Source organism: Cryptomeria japonica, chromosome 6 (genome assembly GCF_030272615.1).
Source record: "Cryptomeria japonica chromosome 6, Sugi_1.0, whole genome shotgun sequence".
Classification (NCBI taxonomy): domain Eukaryota; kingdom Viridiplantae; phylum Streptophyta; class Pinopsida; order Cupressales; family Cupressaceae; genus Cryptomeria; species Cryptomeria japonica.
The window spans coordinates 121,596,476-121,614,813 of NC_081410.1; the positions used below are offsets into that span (position 1 = coordinate 121,596,476).

General features: G+C 35.7%; 1 protein-coding gene across 3 annotated transcripts; it reads right to left on the bottom strand.

The window, feature by feature from the left end:
- Positions 1-6,289: 6,289 nt before the first annotated feature.
- On the bottom strand, positions 6,290-16,538 carry LOC131053739 (uncharacterized). 3 transcript variants are annotated; one of them, XM_057988383.2, is made up of 11 exons: positions 15,929-16,537; positions 15,723-15,843; positions 15,551-15,628; positions 15,394-15,474; positions 15,153-15,303; positions 14,978-15,045; positions 14,824-14,896; positions 14,635-14,696; positions 14,477-14,549; positions 13,753-14,397; positions 6,290-6,491 (listed from the first exon to the last, which is right to left on the bottom strand). In XM_057988383.2, exons 1-11 carry the CDS (start codon positions 16,006-16,008, stop codon positions 6,457-6,459), a joined length of 1,467 nt encoding a protein of 488 aa, XP_057844366.2. In that variant the 5' UTR covers positions 16,009-16,537; the 3' UTR covers positions 6,290-6,456. The 3 variants fall into 3 exon arrangements, with proteins under 3 accessions (XP_057844366.2, XP_057844365.2, XP_057844364.2); XM_057988382.2 differs by lacking the exon at positions 6,290-6,491 and adding an exon at positions 9,611-10,194 and having other exon boundaries at positions 15,929-16,538; XM_057988381.2 differs by lacking the exon at positions 6,290-6,491 and adding an exon at positions 10,439-11,057 and having other exon boundaries at positions 15,929-16,535.
- Between the last annotated feature and the right edge of the window lie 1,800 nt (positions 16,539-18,338).

Genomic DNA, 18,338 nt, shown 5'->3' on the forward strand with positions numbered 1-18,338 from the left:
GGATGAAGGGGAAGGCGTGTATTTGGATTTAGGTTTGAGGATACCAACGTCTTGAGTAATGTCATTAACGCCACTACCATTAGTATTTTCTTTGATATGTAGGGGTTCTTGCTTGTGAAGGTCTACCCCTTTGGCTTTATAAATATTTTGACCCGTAGGATACTCTTTGCTTTTGGAAGAAGACGCAAGTCTATTATGAGGTAGATATGATATGATGAGAATGATGGGATCATGAAGTGGAACAGGTTGGACCAAAGGGGAAGAAGTCATTGTGCATGTAGGGGGTTCATGAACATCTTGCACAAACATGTTAGAATCATGAGGGGGATCAAGATCATGAAGGGGATCGGGATCAATGATAGGCTTTTCAAGAGATGGAATGGGAGGAATAATGGGATCATCAAAAGAAATGATATCCTGGAGTGTATTTGAAGGATTAGAAAATGAAGATGGAGGAACAAATGAATCTTGTGGAGGATCTAAAGGGATGATAGCTTATTATGGAGAATATGAAAGTGAAGCGATAATTTGATCTTGACAAGGAGGAAGATCATTGGATTCCTCTTTAAAGGTGATCTTGTTAGTCCCAACCGATGCTGAGAGGGGAGGGGTGAATCAGCTCTATACCGATTATTAGAGATTTAACCTTAATCAAAACTTATTCAAACTTAACACTTATCGGTATAAGCAGTATTGATAAGAAACATGCACACAAAAATGTAACACACAAGACTACCAAGATTTATCATGTGGAAACCCAAATGGGAGAAAACCACGATGTGAGTAGAAACTCACAAAATCTGCACTCTTCTGGAGTATGCCCAGTGAGGAGCCATCCCTGTTAGGAGATTACAAAGACACTATTAGGTGCCACCCAGTTAAGGGATTTTCTTTAAGGCCTATTAGAACCTTTACCCTATTAGAGGTAGCCTTGTTAAAGGACTTAGGATCATCATTTAAAATGTCGCCCGGTTAAGGGATTTTACATAGGGACCTGTTAAACTCCACCCGGTTAAGGGATTTTAATGTTGTAGTTATTAAAAAGCAACATAGAGAATGATTTTTTGTAATAGCTACTCTTAGCTTAATCAGATCCAAATGAAGCTCTTCGATTTGACCACCGGTTACACTTGCTCTGCACTCTACCGATGCTCTACATCACACTTGCTCTACATTCTTTCTTTTCTCTTCACACTATCCGAGCTTTGCACACTCTCTTCACCACTTTTTTATTCACTTAGTAGTTCTACCCTCTTCTCATCTTGTTGGATAACCTCTCCTCAAAATTACACTTTGCAATTTTTACGATCAATCCTTTTGGTTTTCGCCAGAAACCTTTATACAAAACTCAATAGATTTGAAATTCAAAACTTTCCAAATCTTCCCGCACTCTCTTTGTGCGCTCTTCATCAATCTCGCCAATGACTTATCCTTAACTGCCTCTACAACTCATAATTTCACCAACCTCTAGGTCGTGTTTTGTCTTTTAAAAGTGAACCGGAAAATCCGCACAAATCTCACCTTAACTGACTGTTAACTGCAGTAGACTTCACTATCCGTTTGTTTGATGATATCTCACCATGACTGACTCACATTTGGTCATCGCATCCAGCTTACCAGTAGTCACTGCTCCAAGATTCCCGGTGGATATCATCCTTCAACCTGTATCACCGGTTCACCAGTGTAACTCTTCACCTTTTGCCACCGGTCATTGATCATCAATTAGATTGATCACCTATCTGTCCAGAGTGTTCCAGTTGCGCATAAGACTACTAAATTGCAATCTGAGTCACCTCTTGTGACCGCATCACCATTTCATCTTCCAATTTTAAGAAACTGATCTCAATACCTATCGGGTGCTTGACTGACCGATCGGCTACTCTGTTTTCCCTTCAACCGATTAGCCTTCGAACAACACATTGCTTAAGTGTGTCAATGATGTATATTTGGGAAGCACTGAATCCTCCATACTATTTGCAGCCATGAGTAAACCATTGAGGTTTACCACATCTTCTTGCCTATGAGCTTGGCCTTATTCACCAATAAGTGTTGGTTATCAATGACAATACTAACTGATGAATCAGTTGTGCCAACACCATCAGTTATGCCAATAGATCTACTCTTGGATTTCAATGGGATCATTAGGAAGAATGGAAGGGATATCTTGACCTTGCTTAGGGAGAGAAGTGTCAATGGAATTTTGGATAGGATGGACTAGGATATCTTGATCTTGCTTAGAAAGTGGAATAGGATTTGAAAAGGTGTTGTGTTCTTGGATAAGAATAGGGAAATCATCATGAGTGTTTGGAAAGATGGGATGATAAGGTTTCAGAATCTTGATCTTGATTTGTTTTAGGACTCATTTCTTTGTGCTCTAAATTATCCTCTTGACATGGGGTTGGACTTTGAATATGTGGGGAATTTTGGGAAGGAATCAATGTTGTGACATGAGAGAGGTGGACTTTGAATGGGGTCCTCTACAATAGGTTTGATGGGAAATGAAGCACGTGATGGCATTGTGTCTAGCATTTCTGAATCATGGAGGGGATATGCATCATTTAATTGGATTAGCTTGACAATCAATTACAGATAGCCCTTGGGGATTTCCTCCTTGGGTGTATTGTTTGATGAGGATGATATGGAAGCTTCTTGCGAAGCTTCAAAAGGTGTAGGAATAGAGGCCACTGGAGAGTCAATTTGCTTATGGGGGGAGGGTGAGCCATTACTAGATATAGGTACACAATTTTTATCTTTCTCTAAAGAATTGCTTAGGATTATCTTTAGAAAATGTCTGAAAGAGTTATCTTTTTTCTGGAGAAGCATTTGAATCCTTGCGAGGTTTTGACATGGTTGGGTTTTGATTTTGGATTTTCCTGAAAGGGATTCAGTTTTGGTTGAATGGGATTTGATTTGGGACTCGATTGAGTTGGTCTGACATGTTTGAAATTTGTCCTAGTGTGAGTTGCAACTTTTATTTTTGAATTTTTGGTTGTAGTTGTTGATATTGATTTGTTGACTGATTTTGTTGTCAATACTCCATAGTTGTTTGAACCAATTGTTGACATTGTGTGTTTGGTTGAGCATATTGTTGAAATTGCACCATTGATTGTGTTGGTTGGATATGTTGGGCCATTGGCTATGTATGTTGGATCATTGGTTGTTGATTCAAGATTTGATTGAATGGAGTTTGATCAAGTGACATTTGACTTGGGATTTGGTCGAACAAGATTTGATTTGGGACTTGGTTAAAGTTTGTGCTTGTTGCTTGAAATTGTTTCATCATGTCTATTTGTGAGATGAGAGTTGGTATGTTTGATCATGCCATGAGATCTTGTACGTCAACTGGCTTAAAGTTTGGATTTGGACCTTGAAATTTGTGAAACATTTTGGATATTTGGGATATAGACTTTTCACTATTTTTTACTTTTTGTTCTAAGATCTTTGTTTCTCGAGCTGGTTTCTCCTCTAATTTTTCGTATTTGGACACTTGTTTCGTCATAAAAATTTTGATCCAAGTTTTGGGACATGTATAAATTGGGTTGACATGATCGATTGTTCAATTGTGATGACATGGTCTCATAAGAAACTTGGGATCTCATTTCAACAAGCATGTCAGTATGTTGTATTTTTGGTATTTTTGAATTTAAGGATGATGTATGCGACTAATGCAAACTAAATGAATGATAATGCAACTTATATTTTTGGACTTTTGAATTTTTGGAATGACAAGGATATGCAATCTTAGGAGAATGACGATGCAATCTATGACAAGAATGCAACTTATTTTTATGGACTTTTTAAAGATTTGGACAAACTTTTGTAATACAGAGCTAAAGATGCAACCTTGAGAAATTGAAATGAAGTTAAGACCTTAATTGACAAAAGGACAAATGGAAAAATGATGATAGGACAAATGATAGTGTCTCACCTATACGCTTGGATACTAAGCTAGGTTTGGCAAAATGACGTTGATAAAAGGACAAATGTTGGACAAGGTCAAGACTCCCAAACAACAACTTAGGGTATGATCTAAAGTTTTAATTTTTCAAGTTTGACAAAACACAATTTTGAGACTAAATGCAAGAGGACGGTGATAATGAGAAGGGCCTAAGATATTATTGGGATATGATATGACCTCAAGATATGATATGATCTAGGGATGTGATATGATCAAGCTAAGACAAGACTAGGATTTGTGATGATGCAATGATAAAGACAATGTGATGAGGATATGCAAGGACCAATGACTTGGAATATGCAAAATGCAAGCTAAGCCAAGACCTGATTTTGGTAAAATGATGAGAATGCAATGGAAATGAGGGATTGAGAACTAGAAAATTGATTTTAAACCTAAGCGCAAAAGAGGAGATAATGATAATGCAATGGACTAATATGAAAAGGATATGTGTATGCCCTGAGACCTAAGTTTGAACTATGCAAAACCTAAACCTAAGTGACATGAATTTTGAAACCAAGATATCCAATTTTTTGACAAGCCATGTTTATGGAATCTTTTTGAATGTTGGATGAATACCTTGAAATGTTTTGGAACAAGTTTGACTTTGTTTTGGACTTTGTTTTAAACCTTCATTTGAATATGTTTGAACTTTGAAGACTTTGTTTGAGAACCAAGGTTGATTATGACTACTTTCAATATGAACGTTTGTTTTGAAAAGTTTGTTGTTTATGCCCTTAGTTTGTAATTCAAACCTTTAACAAGCATAGAGAACATAATGTTTGTTGACTTTTTGCATGAAAATAAAACATTCAAGCACCATTCTAAGGTTGGTCAAGACAATACTTGTTGAATCCCCTTGCCTAGAATACCACATTCGGTTGGACAGATAGAAGCTTGGTAGCGCCGGTTTCTCAAGCATACCAAGCTTCGAATTTCTAAAGTCCTAGAGGTCTTGAGAAATTTTCTATCGTTGAAGGGTACATGAGGGGTTTCTTCAACATGCACGTATCACAACGCCTGAGTCAAGAAGTAGAAGGTTTTTGGCAATCTAAAACAATGGCTTTTCTAGTTCAGGCATTCGTTCAGGTGTCCATACACGCGACGTTTTGCTTTTATAAAAGAGGTCTCCCAACCCATTCAGGTTTTACGCACCACTGGGGTACTTGAGAAGACAGACATCGATATGACACATTGGCACTTGTCGCCTATGAGTTTCCTCATAGACACATTTATTTATAGTGGCTTGGAAGAGCTTTGATTTAGCCCATTACCACGTGGGTCGTTCCCTCTCACTTGGCCTTATGGGCTACTCAAGAGACAGGTCCTCAACCTAGAAAGAAAACGAGCGTCACTAACACTTTTCGCGTGAACCCAAGACCAAGAGGGCCAAGGGGAGAGTATAGTGTGTCTTAGCTATGGACTACTCACACACCCAAATGTGCCCAAACACAAGAGACAAATGTTCGTTTTAATGCCCAAATCCAAACGTTATCTAACTACTAAAAAAGAAGACAATTTGTTTCAACATTTTGTCTTTGACATACATCCTACATCAAATCACATTAATAGTTTGAGTTTTTAGTCTTCACCCAATGAGCGCCAAGTTGTTGCACAGATTATCAGTACCTCAGAAAGCCTAAGCTCTAATAATGAACCGAAATTGACATAATCCAAATCTAAAATGAATAATTATACCTGAGATTTTGCCTTTACACGAGTGTAGAATAGAGATACACAAGCACAAAAGCAGGCTACACAGGCGCAGGTTTGCAATGCCTGTGCAAAATTAGGAATAAACAGTCAAACTGACACCAATTTTGCATAATTGAAAGCTATCCTAGTCATAAAACCCTAATTTTGATGAAATTTGCCCTATTTGAACTCATGATTGACTATGATTGCATTATGTCACTCAATTTTCAACATTTTTAGATGAATTCCTACTTATTGAAATGATTGCATGCACCAAACAGAGAGTTTGAAAACTTTGAACCCCTCTCAAGCAAAATGCAGAAGTTGTAAGCTTGGAAACCCTAATTAGGCTAATGTGAAGATTTGTTGTTCATTCACCATCCTATTTAGCCTATATGAGTTCATTCAACATTTATAGACCCTACTTAGACTAATTGTAACCGAATTGAAACCTATTTGCAGAGTTTGAGTTCATTTTAAGGTCCAAATTGAGATATTTTTGTTCTTTTTAACCAATTTGCATAAAAAAAGGAATGTGAAAAGTTGTTCATTTACCAAAGCCTAATTAGGACTATGTGAATTCATTTTAACCTTAATGATCAATTAAAATCTCTATTCTAACAAGCTGCAAATGAGATATCAAGCAAAATTAGGCTTCTATTACAAAATGCCACAGAACACTGCAAGGGTGCAAGTCTGGGCAACACAGGCACATATATGTCCAACACAAGTGTAGATCCAACCAACACGAGCACAATTCCAGACAAGGGCACAAAAAGAAGCTCCACATGCGCAAAAGCTCTGGATCACCCCTGAAAAGCCTTTTTCCTACAAATTTGACCTGCAAATCACTCAAGAATACTCAAAGGATAGAAGATCAGTCAATGTTCATGTCAGGTTCACCGAGAAATGTAACTGGGAAAATGGGGAAAAGCATCAAAACATACAAATTAGGCAACCACAAAACCTAAAATGCAATGAAATCAAGTCCTAATACACTCAATAAAGGAACGAAAGACAAGACATTCAAATTGAAATGCAAACCATCACAAATGTCTCCCTTCATTGGCCTCCATTGTCCTTCTTTTAGCTACAAAGCGAATGCAAGTGAAAGCAAGATTGCAAGATGAAATTCGGAGCATAAGGTTACTCGAAGCGTAGTTGAGAATGAATGAAAAATGAGCTCAATTTATAGGCAAATTGATGAAGACACCAAATTAGCATGAGCAATTTGCAAGAGGTAATTGCATTCGAAATTGGCATAATGATGACAAAATATGACACATTCTATGTCAAAAATTATGACAAATTGTTATGTAACAACTATGACAAATTGCTATATAACAACTATGACAACTTGCTATGTCAAGAAATATGACAAATTTCTATGAAAGGTTATGACACTTTGACATGTCAATTTATGACAAATGGAGTAATTTAAGCTTCGAATTATGACAAATTTGCCTCAAAATGAGGAGCCCAAAATGGAGGAGAAATTAGTGGAAAAAAAAAGAATTTGAAAATTAAGTTGCACTAATTAATAAATTTCATTTATTAACTAGCTCACAAAATGGAAATGAATTAGCCAATTAAATAAACAATTTAATTGTGACATAAGATAAATAATAAATTTATTGAACCTAAGGGGAGAATGTGTTAATAAGATTAAATGATTAAATCATAAAACACTAGGAGATGGACAAGAAATGAACTAGGCCATGACACAATCGAAGCAATGAATACATGACATCAATCATGATCATGATCAAAGGGATAAATAGGGATAAATGACAAGGACTTGATATTTGATATGACATTAATTGACAAAGACCAATGACAAATTGGTCAAAGATGACATGAGGATTGCAGTGATAAAAAGATGATAAAGGATCAATGATTGATTGATCCAAAATTAGCGAAGATTGATGATTGATTGAGATTGATGACAAATCGATCAAGGATTGATAAAAGGTCGATTTGATGAAGATTGACTTGATAAGGACTGACAAGGACCGATGACAAATCAATAGAAATTGATAAGAAAACTAATAATTGACTATTGAAAAGGGATAAAAAATTATCCAAATTGATTGAAAATGATAAAGATCTAGGACAAAGCCAATTGACTATTGAAAAGGGATAAAAAATTATCCAAATTGATTGAAAATGATAAAGATCTAGGACAAAGCCCTAATTTGACACTGATTAGGATTGATGATGTCCAATTGACATGACAGATTGATCACGATCAATGATTAAACAAAAGAATGACAAGATGTCAACAAATGATAAAAATTGAATGTGTGACAGAAAAAAGAGTTTACAAGTGCAAAAACCTTAAAATAAGGTCACGTGGACATGTTAAAGTATGACACCGCAAGCATTGACTATTTTCAGACACCTACGTGTATAACATGACTTGTTCCAAATTTTCTTAGCTTCTTTCAACCCTTTAACCTTACCAAAGACTTCATCATTAGACAAGTGATAATAATTGTTCTAGCTTTTACATTTCTCTTCGACCTTAATAATATCCCAAATTTCATTCTACAATGTCTCCAAGATTATATTCTTTCCTTCCAATAAGAAAAGAATCAATACTATGATATAATTCATTTTTATTTTTTTTAAATACTAATATCTATATAATCTTATGATTCCCCTAACAAAATGATTACATAAATGTATAAACAAATGTGCGCTGAGCATTTGCCACTCCCCAGCCTTTTCCATCTCAAGAAATAATCAGCTTAAAATCTCGCCCATGTTTACACGTATTTAATATTTTTCTAATCATTAAGCCACAAATCCTGTTCTCACCAGTGGTAAGCATGTTCAGGAGAAGTAATCCTTTCATGGGCTAATAATTAAGGTCGTTATAGTTTTTCCTTTCTTTTCATTTAGTTTTTCCAGATTAGACTTCTGTTTTACCTTTCATGGAAACAACTTTTAACAGTTGAATACATTTAAGCCCAAAACAGAGTGCTCTGCATCTGTTTTAAGTTTTCTGAGAGTTTTAGGCTGAGAAGCGACGAGTTTTTTGTCAAAAACGTAGTTAATGAAAAATAAATTTCAGGTTTCTTGGATTCAACGCATCGATGAATGTGCATTTGTATTTTATTTTTTTGTTCTAGACATCCAGACGATAAAAATTTGCTTTGAGTAGCCGCCAAATTTGGAGCTTCTAATGGTATTTAAAGGCAGGATTTTGAAGCAAAGTTCAAGAGGAAATTTTATGATTCGGTTACTAAGCAAGGCTCAAAGTATTGAGTAAATTCTAACCACCTGAGCATTGACTCAAGTTCGTTCTAACTGGCGAGCAATTTACTTTTGACCTAGGTTTTTATCAATTTTGATTAAATTGTGAACTCAAAAAAAGTTCTTCTAAGATGATATACTCACACTTCAGGGTAAATATGAGTAGTAATGTTGCTAATTATCTTCACTTGCAGTATTACTTGCATTAACCATTTATGAAAGGCCTGTCCAATAAGGTCTCTTTGGACATCTGCACCTGATTGTACATATTAACTTAAAAGACAAGCTGTAAGCATTTTGTTTTTTGCTACAGACTCGTGAACAGAAATTTATAAACCCGCGGCCATGTTTTGTATTTTACCCATGTACAACACACTTTTCTGCTCATACCCTTGGTTTTTTTACCGGTGCAAAAGTTGTAAATAGAACATACCCTTGAGGCCCACGTTGTTATTTGCCACGTCCTTTGTGCGAACCGGTGCCAAAGTTGTACATAAAAAATCCTTGAGGTACTTAGTGTTAATCTTAAGGGTGATGTCCCTGGTCTTTGAATGGTTAGGCCAAGGACATTTCTCTAATTTACAGACTGTTGAGAATAATCTGAGAAACGTTCACATTGCTTCTTGTGCAGTTTTATGTGCTTTAAGTAACTGCAACATATCATTATCTGGCAACTTTAAAGTATAAAATATTGAGCAAATAGAAAAGTAGAATTTCCTTCGTTTTTTTTTTTGAATTTATAACATAGATATTTCTGCCTTTACACTGTTAAATATGGTAGTTGTGTGCAGAAACCCATCGACAAAGTGCACGGCTTTTTATTGAGGTCCGGATGCGAAGAGAATGACAGATTCCTCTTCAATGTCCTTTTCTTTTTATCGAGGTGCAAAGAGAATGATAGATTCCTCTTCAATGTCCTTTTCTAACCATATTTCTGTTGATGGTTTATCAGAGGTATGACTTTTGTATTGCTATATAGAATGCGTTGCACATATTTCTCTGCCATGCTACTTCCTCTGGCCATGATATTACAGCTAGCTTTACTGCATATTCAATAGAATGAAATAGAACCTGAACAACTTAGAAGTCAATATCAACAAACTTTGGTGTTCCATCAAACTGCAGAACAGAGGCATGAAGATCCAGAAGTTCACTAGCATTCAGGATGGGGCCAATTACATGATAGAATCATTTTTGCAGCATCCCAGTTCATCAGCTAATGCAATAGGCAAGGCCAGACAAGTTACTTGAGGAGACATTATCCAGGTAAATTCTTCCTTGTGACACTGCAGCTCAAATTTGATAAACCATTTATATATTAATAATCTTTCCCTCTTTCTAAGTGATCAGCTTTCTTGGAACTATGAATATTACTTAAATAGGTGAAGCACTTTGTTGAGACCTGTGTAACGCGTACTTACCACTCAATCACGGTTAATATCAAAATTTGCTAACCAGACGACATTTAATGAACCAATATTAAGAATACCAAATTTCCTGCTATCAAAAAGTGGACATAACAGAAATACACACACCCACAATCTTGATGAACTCTTAAGAAGAGCTCAATTATCATAATCGTTGTAAAAAATCATCAGTTCTTAAGAATTGCAGTTATAAATAACATTCCAATTCTCAAGAGTTGCGTTTTAGCTATTGAGGAAAAAGAAACAGAAAAAGCTAACAGTGTAGCTACAATCAAGTTAACTTCTTGAAATCCAGAGATAAAGGACTTAGCTCATCTGCACAGAACTCTTCAGTTTAAGCAACTGGAAGAATTGAACTGCAAACATCATTCTTGAGCATTGCTGGAGGAAAAATTCCTAAGAACGCCTCCAATGCCAATTATTCTACGCCTCGCCGTCGGAATCAATGCTTTCAAATTCTAATAGAATGTTGATTTAGCTCATACATTTCACAAAGTGAGCAAAGGAGTGTACAAATATATTTTGTGCAAACAATTACAATCAGAATTTTTAAATTAATCTCTCCTTTGCTCAGATATCTTCCGTAGATGAGTCGCAGGGTTCTTGGGCACAAGGAGCTGGCGACTGAACTGTTGATGTGGCGTTGGCCGTTGCAGAAGTTGCAACTTGCAAGTACCATGATTTCCATGCATTCATGTAGTGAAGGAACATATGGTCAAGTGCTGCAAACATGAAATTAAAAAAAAATGAACCAACAAGTATTAACTCTAGCCCAACGTGAAATGAAATGTGTTCAGGGCTTCCATAACAGAAATCCATGTTTAAATTCACAAAATTATATTTTATATATATCTATATGTATGTTGAATGTTTGTATAGGTTGAACATTTAATCATGCAAAATGTAGATGAAGAACACATCCATTTAATTCGATGTGTGATCTCAATAAACAAAGTAATCTAATTTGAGGCGTGGAATACCCAATGAACAAGACCAAGATCCAAATCTGAATATAATGTACCAAATTAAACAAGACCTGGTCTTCGGCCTCGTCAACTGGATCTTGGGCTGAATCTATGAAGGGATTCGGATCAATGGGATCAAATGCGGCTGCTAGTCATGTTGGTAGATAATATGATTCAATAGTGCACGGATACCTTACATTGAAACGAAAACTGAAACTACCAAGACTGTTACCTTGATTTGCGGGGAATTGAAAATCGACTTGAACCGAAGCTAATGAATCAACTGGGTGCACTAGGGCGACGGGATCTGAAACATAAAAAGAAACTGGAACAACTTCTTCAATTGGCAATACTATACCGATAAAGGCTGTCACAAGTGCACAAGATGTGGGTAAATTTTGATAAGAAAAAAAACCTCACTAATAGCATCTATGCTTGGGGTACGCAAAAGAAAAATTTACCAATTAAAAAAATTGAAGTGCCACTGAAATTTTATATTGAGAGTTAAAAGGAACATCATTGGCAGTGATCTTGGTACTGAATTTTTATATTGAGAGTTAAAAGGAACATCAATGGCAGTGATCTTGGTAGCGTTGTGCTCACTGCCAAGGTCAGGTGGGCAACCTATGGTGAAGAACTCGAGGGAAAGAGATATCCTTTAATGCAAAGTATAAATTTGAGGGCCGTATAACTGTAGTTATCTATTTTTAGCAGATCCTTAAAAGTTCTAAATATATTTTAATTTATAATGTTTTTCAAATAATTATATTTTAATATTAAGATATAATTATAAATAGAGTTAGTCATCAAAATTATTCCCGCTTACGAAAAAGCTTTATGTAAGGAATTTTAAGATAGTGGGAGATTTCATAAAATAAGTTGTTAAAGATTAAATTGAACTTCAAAATAGGAGTTTTATATTTTATTTTAATTTTTTTTTAAATTATTAAATGTTAAAGTGATGTGATATTGCTACTAAGATTTAATCATTGACCCTGTTTCATGAGTAGTGACTCATGAAAACCAATCTCTCATGAGAGTGAATGGAACAATTACAACTTGAAGGTCACCAATCCTAATATTACCTCAACTCAAACACGCTTAACTATTGAGTTTCTTCAATAGGTTAAGCTCACTTAACTTGCTACTCCATTTGCAAAACTTTCAACTAAAATAAATATTAATCATTAAAAAAATTTAATTTTTTATATAACTAGAATAAATATTAATTTAAAAATATCTGATCAAATAAATAGAAATTTTAAATAATCCAAATTCTACATATGACAATTTTAAAATATCCGATTAAGCAAATAAAAAATTTAAGTAATCCAAGTTTCATAACTGACAATAAAATTTGTAAAGCCAATCTGTGTGGATTATCTATATAATTATCTTTTAAATATTAAAAAAAATTATTTTTAAAATATATTATAAATCAAAAGATATATATTTGTCAATTGATTGTTGACCTATTTATTAAACTGAATGGCTCTAAATACCATAAGAAATAAGGTTAAGATCAAAAATCCTAAATGACTTTGACTAAATGTATAGTCTAAATGATTTTAAAATTTAATAGAATATAATCATATATATATGGTCCATAATTTTATATTATTTTTTTAAAATATAATATCTTCAAATTTTAATTAAAAAATTACAATCACAAGGTCGAAGTGAGAGCCCTTCTACATTGAGCATAGAAAACCCTTCCCCGAAAGTACCTCCTTAACGGTTAAAAATTCAAATCGCTGGAAGGCTGAAATTTGAAAAATATTTTAACGAAAGACCTTTTTGTGACAGCATTTTCCCTTCAATTGCTTTGGCCTCAACTTTTTAACACGTTGGACGACGTGTAAGCGGCTGAATGGAACTTTAACTAGGATTAGCTAAACAACTGTATGTAACCCTACTGGAAAAAAACCATTTAAAATCTTGAAAATTCATCCGTTAGATCAACTGTAACCCAGAACATGGTAGTTTAAAAAAAAAAGAAATGGCCCCCAAATAATAGCGGCCATAGCTATAATTCCTCTGAACTGTCCTAAAAAATTGGACATCTATTCAGCATTCACAACTCCGTAATAAGTTACGTGGAGATTATTCCGTTGTAACGGCGATCAGGAAATATATTTCCATCCACGGATCTTACGTGGAGAATGTAGTTACATCCCGTGGCCTTTATCAAAAGGGATTCAAATTTTAAACTTGATATACGATCTCGCGGACAATTTTGAAGTCCTCCCCCGCCCAGTTCTCTCTTAAATGTATAAATAATAATCATGAACGGTATATTAATTTAAACCATATAACATAAATTTAGAGGTGAAATCTGAATCAAAGGGTCCCCCACTAAGAAAATTCTTCAATCAAAAAAGTCAAAGGGCAACAATTATTTTCTACACAGATCAAAGAATAAAATGCTGTAGGCCACACAGATTGCGTGTACCTTCGTTTTGATAGTGCAGAGGAAATGGCGTTGTCCGTGCCTGTTCCTGAGAAAAGCATTCTCCGTCTTTGCTCTCATCAGACTGATCATTCCCACGGTCGGAAGACTGCGAGGAGGATGAAATAGTGGCCAGGCACTGTTGTTGCAGACGAAAAGGACAAAATGGGCCAAATGAGAAAGCGGCAGCGCTGCCCTTTGGTGATGATCCGCGCCTGTTAAAACTGGAATCCTCCAAACACTGAGAAGATCTGGTCTCTGAGGCTGAAACGGAACCAGAAGCCTTCTTTTCGGTTTGTTCTGAAGCTCTGTGTGAGTCAGTTGTGCTCCATTCCCTCCATCCTCCAGAGGTTCCAAGCGTCAGGCTGGTGGGCACTCGTGGAGCAGATACGGCCACATTAGGCACAGGAACGGGCACAGAGGAGCCTTGACGTTCGCGTGGATAGAGGGCAACAGGATTGTAGATTGCCCCGCCTGCATTCAAATCTGAACTGCGAGGTTGCAGAGGCTTTAGCGTCGTCCTGTTCTTGGCAGGGGCTTCCACATGATCTCTGTTCAATGGCCTGGGTCTCTTTGTTTTGGGGGCAGCCGTTGTGCTTGTATTGCTCGACAGTACAGTGCCAAACTGCCTCTTCCTACTTGGCGTTTCTGTTAAAAAAAGGGAGTTCTCAATAATAATTTGTAGAAGAGTCTAGGAAATCGAGAAGTACTAGAGTGCAGAGCTTACCAGAGGGATACTTTGCGTTGTCCTTGGCGCCCAGCCATTTGAACGCCGGCTTTCTGTTCTCCGCACTGTGAGTCTGTTTGAGCCATGGCGGGATATAGGTTATTTTGTATCATTCCTCGGCAAACCAAAAGACTAGAGTCGGAAATGCATTTATTTACCTTTTCAATGAGATTTAGGGATGAGAGAATGTTCGCAATGTCGTACAGACGCCTAACTTTGGCTGTAAAAATAGTAAACAGGGGCCATTTAAGTTCGAATCGCGTCAAAAATATTTTTAACCAGGGTTTAGAATCGGAACCTATCTTAAATTTATTTAAAGCATATGGCGGCAAGAATGTACGGCTTACTTTTGAGCTTGGCTGATTCTTTGCATTCTCCTAGTAGCAGCCTGGCGGCATCTTCCAATGAAACAATTTGAGCCTGTCATGCAAATTAAATTAAATTAAATTAAAATGCGAGCTTCTCAACAGGAGAATGCGGCTAAGCCTACGATGGCCGTACCTGCGTGACGAGGAAAAGCTGAACAAATTTCTGCGTGAGAAGCCCAAGAGATTTCTCGCGCCTGCAATCTGCATTAATATACAGATCAGCGCGATCTTTGACCTTTATTATTCAAAGAAAATAAAAAAATCATGTATTGGCTGCGAAATTGTGGATCTTTATTTTAATATTTTACCTGCTTTTGATTTGGAGGCCTCTCCGAAGACAGAAACGGGGCTGCTTTTGTTCAATCCGTGCTTTGTTGTTTGCCGTTTTACGTTCTCCAATGGCGGGCGATTCTCGTTCGATGAATTTTCTTCTTCATCGTCATCGGAGTTAACGCAGACCTGTCATGAAGGCCGCCATTAACAAAGAAATCCAAATGCTTACTCAAACAACAGGTCTCCCAGGAAGAACGCAAATGAAATCTTGCTTACCCTGACATTGTTCATTTTGATCTCAGACAAATCTGCGAGATTTTTCACGCCGTTCAATACATCACCTTCCAGAGCTGTCTCCTGCAACAGAATGCGAATATTTAATCCTCCATTAAATTCAACAACACGAATAATGCGAACTTTCAGCTTGACATACCCGTAGCTTTTCGAGAAACTTGGGAATCCCCTCGTAGCCTTTCCATGTATACCGATTCTTCGCCTTTCTAACCAGAACCTGCGCAATCTTTCCGCATCAACAAAAAGCAAAAAGCAATCAAAGAGAATAACACTCAACGGTACAAAGAAAATTTAAATTTGAAACAACTCACCCCAACGCTTTCCAAAACGTTAACAATGTCATATATCCGGCGCCTTTCAACGCCCAAGCGGCACGCTGCCTCGTCGAGGCTAATGGAATCGACTTTCTCCTGTGTGTAATGATTCAAAAAACTGCACACAGGAAGCCATTCAAATTAAATCCACAGATCTACAAAAATGCTCGAAAATCGTCGCTCTAAACCAAATATTTACTCACTTCAAGCACAACAAACCCAAAGATTTCTCCTTCCTGCTGTAAGTCTGAGGCTTGCCCTCCTGATCACAGTACGAAGACATTTCCACACTCTTTTTCACTACACCACAATCAAAACCATTTGTGTGTATTCAAAGCCCTATCTTTTACCGTCAAGATCACGGATCGCAGCTTCACTTACAAGAGCCCTACAATCTTTCAGTTTTTACAGGTTTCAAAATGGCAGTATTTGCATTCCATGACAAGAAAACCTCTATTTTCCTCCCTGACTAAAATAGCTGACTGCTCTCAAACTTCGGCCAGAAAAACAAGAAACATTTCCCTTTCCACCGCCCCGATCGAACCACAGATCTACCCACAAAACAGAACAGAAATCTCAGATCTTTAATGACAATATCCAGAAAAACCACTTCAACACACCCAAAACAGAAAAAAATATAATAAGCAACGGAAAAGATCTTGATAACTTGGTTCAAATTTTGAGTGGGAAAACAATGGCGGGAGAGCAGCCCAAAAAGATAGACGCGCGGGACAGACACCATTAATTATAGCCATTAACTCTACTTAATCACCAGCACCACTGTGCGCGAGACCTAACGGTGTCTATAACTAACGGTTTGAAAGATTCCGCGCTCCTTCTCACCGATCAATTTCAAAGGGATACAAAATGGGCCCCAATTTCAGCCCTAGTTCCAAACAAACCGTGCATTTTTTAGTTTTCGAAAAAAAAATATATTTTTTATATATATAAACCGTACATTTTTTAGTTTTCGAAAAAAAATAGTTTATATATATATATTCGAGAATTTATAATTGCATAGGTGAAAATTGCTTACCTTGCAGTTTTTCCTCAGTTTTATTCTTTAATTTAATAAAGGAAGCTACAGATTATAAAGTAAAAGCCGTTAGGCACTACTTTATTCAAAAATACTTCAGTAATGTGGGCTTCCTAGATCATAAAGAGTTAATTCATATATATCACCTTTGCATTTTCATTGATCTTGATTTTTTTTATTTGTTTTCATTTCATTTTGATTATCTTTTTAATCTAATTATTAAGAAATATTATTAATTATATTTTCCTTATCTTTTCTTAATTCATTCTAAAAATTATTTTTTTAAATAAAAGATTGATTTATATTTTTATGAGTGTCATCTTTTTATGGACAAAAAAATGTAAATTCAAACAATTTAGACTTCTAGTCTAATTTTTGTTTCAATATTAGTTAAAAATACCTCTAATTCTATTTATCACATCAAGATATTATCAAATTAAATCTATTAAATATATAAAAGAAAATTTTAAAAAATTAAAAAATAGATTTTTCCTAAAAATTACCAACACTCAAAATCCATCCATTTCACCTCCCATTTATTTAGTTGCATGGAATCTAGTAATAGCCCTCCTAAATTCACATATCTTACCATATATTAGTTATTCTTATTAATTTTGTAGGGGTCAAGATTTAGGTGCAAAGACTCAAAAAAAAATTTCAAACAAGGTTGAATGGCCTTTGTGATTTCGAGATTCACTTGAAAATTACCTCGAAGTTACCTCCCATCATCACTCAATACAAGGCAAGGACTCAAGATTATGATTCTTCTTACTAATTTTGTGAGCTCAAGATCTAGGTGCCAAGATTTAAAATTATAAATTCACAATATAATTAAATATTTTGCTAAGAGATTGATTTTTGGTAATGATATCTTGCACCTAATTGATTACATGAGGCTAAGATATTGGGATAATAATTGTTTTTCCTTAAGGGTACAACATTTGTTAATAAGTTTTTGTTTCTTCTAGTTTCACACATTTAAGATGGGAAGTTGTTATTTAATAAAAAAATTGATATCTAAATAAAATCTTATTTGACCTTAAGAAGTGTTTTGGATGAAATATTTTTACTTAAAAAAATTTAAAATATCTTTGAAATATTTTTACTTAAAAAATTTTAAAATTTCTTTGATCTCCTATAAATGACTTTGTGTTTAACACCTTTCAAATTTAAAATAATATATTCTAGTAATCCATGTGAATTAAAGTAAACATTTTCAATGACACATGATAATTCTCCCATAATAACATATTTCCCCCATTACCAAAAACCTCTTTCTTCCTAAATTATCTTACAATATATTTTACCTTGTAAATGTGTTGTCTATTTATAACTTAAAAAATGTTACCCCATAGACCCGTTCATGGGTTCCCTAGGGTTAATCCTTTATGCAATGTTCCTGGAATTGAAGAGGTGAGTTGGTCAAAACCTGAGAGGGGCTGGATGAAGATTAATTTTGATGGGGCTTCGAGGGGGAATCTGGGCATCTCAAGAGCGGGGTGTGTGGCCTGTGATGATGAAGGGAAGATTATCTTCAAGGGTGCTAAAAGATTACAGGATGGAACTAATAATGAAGC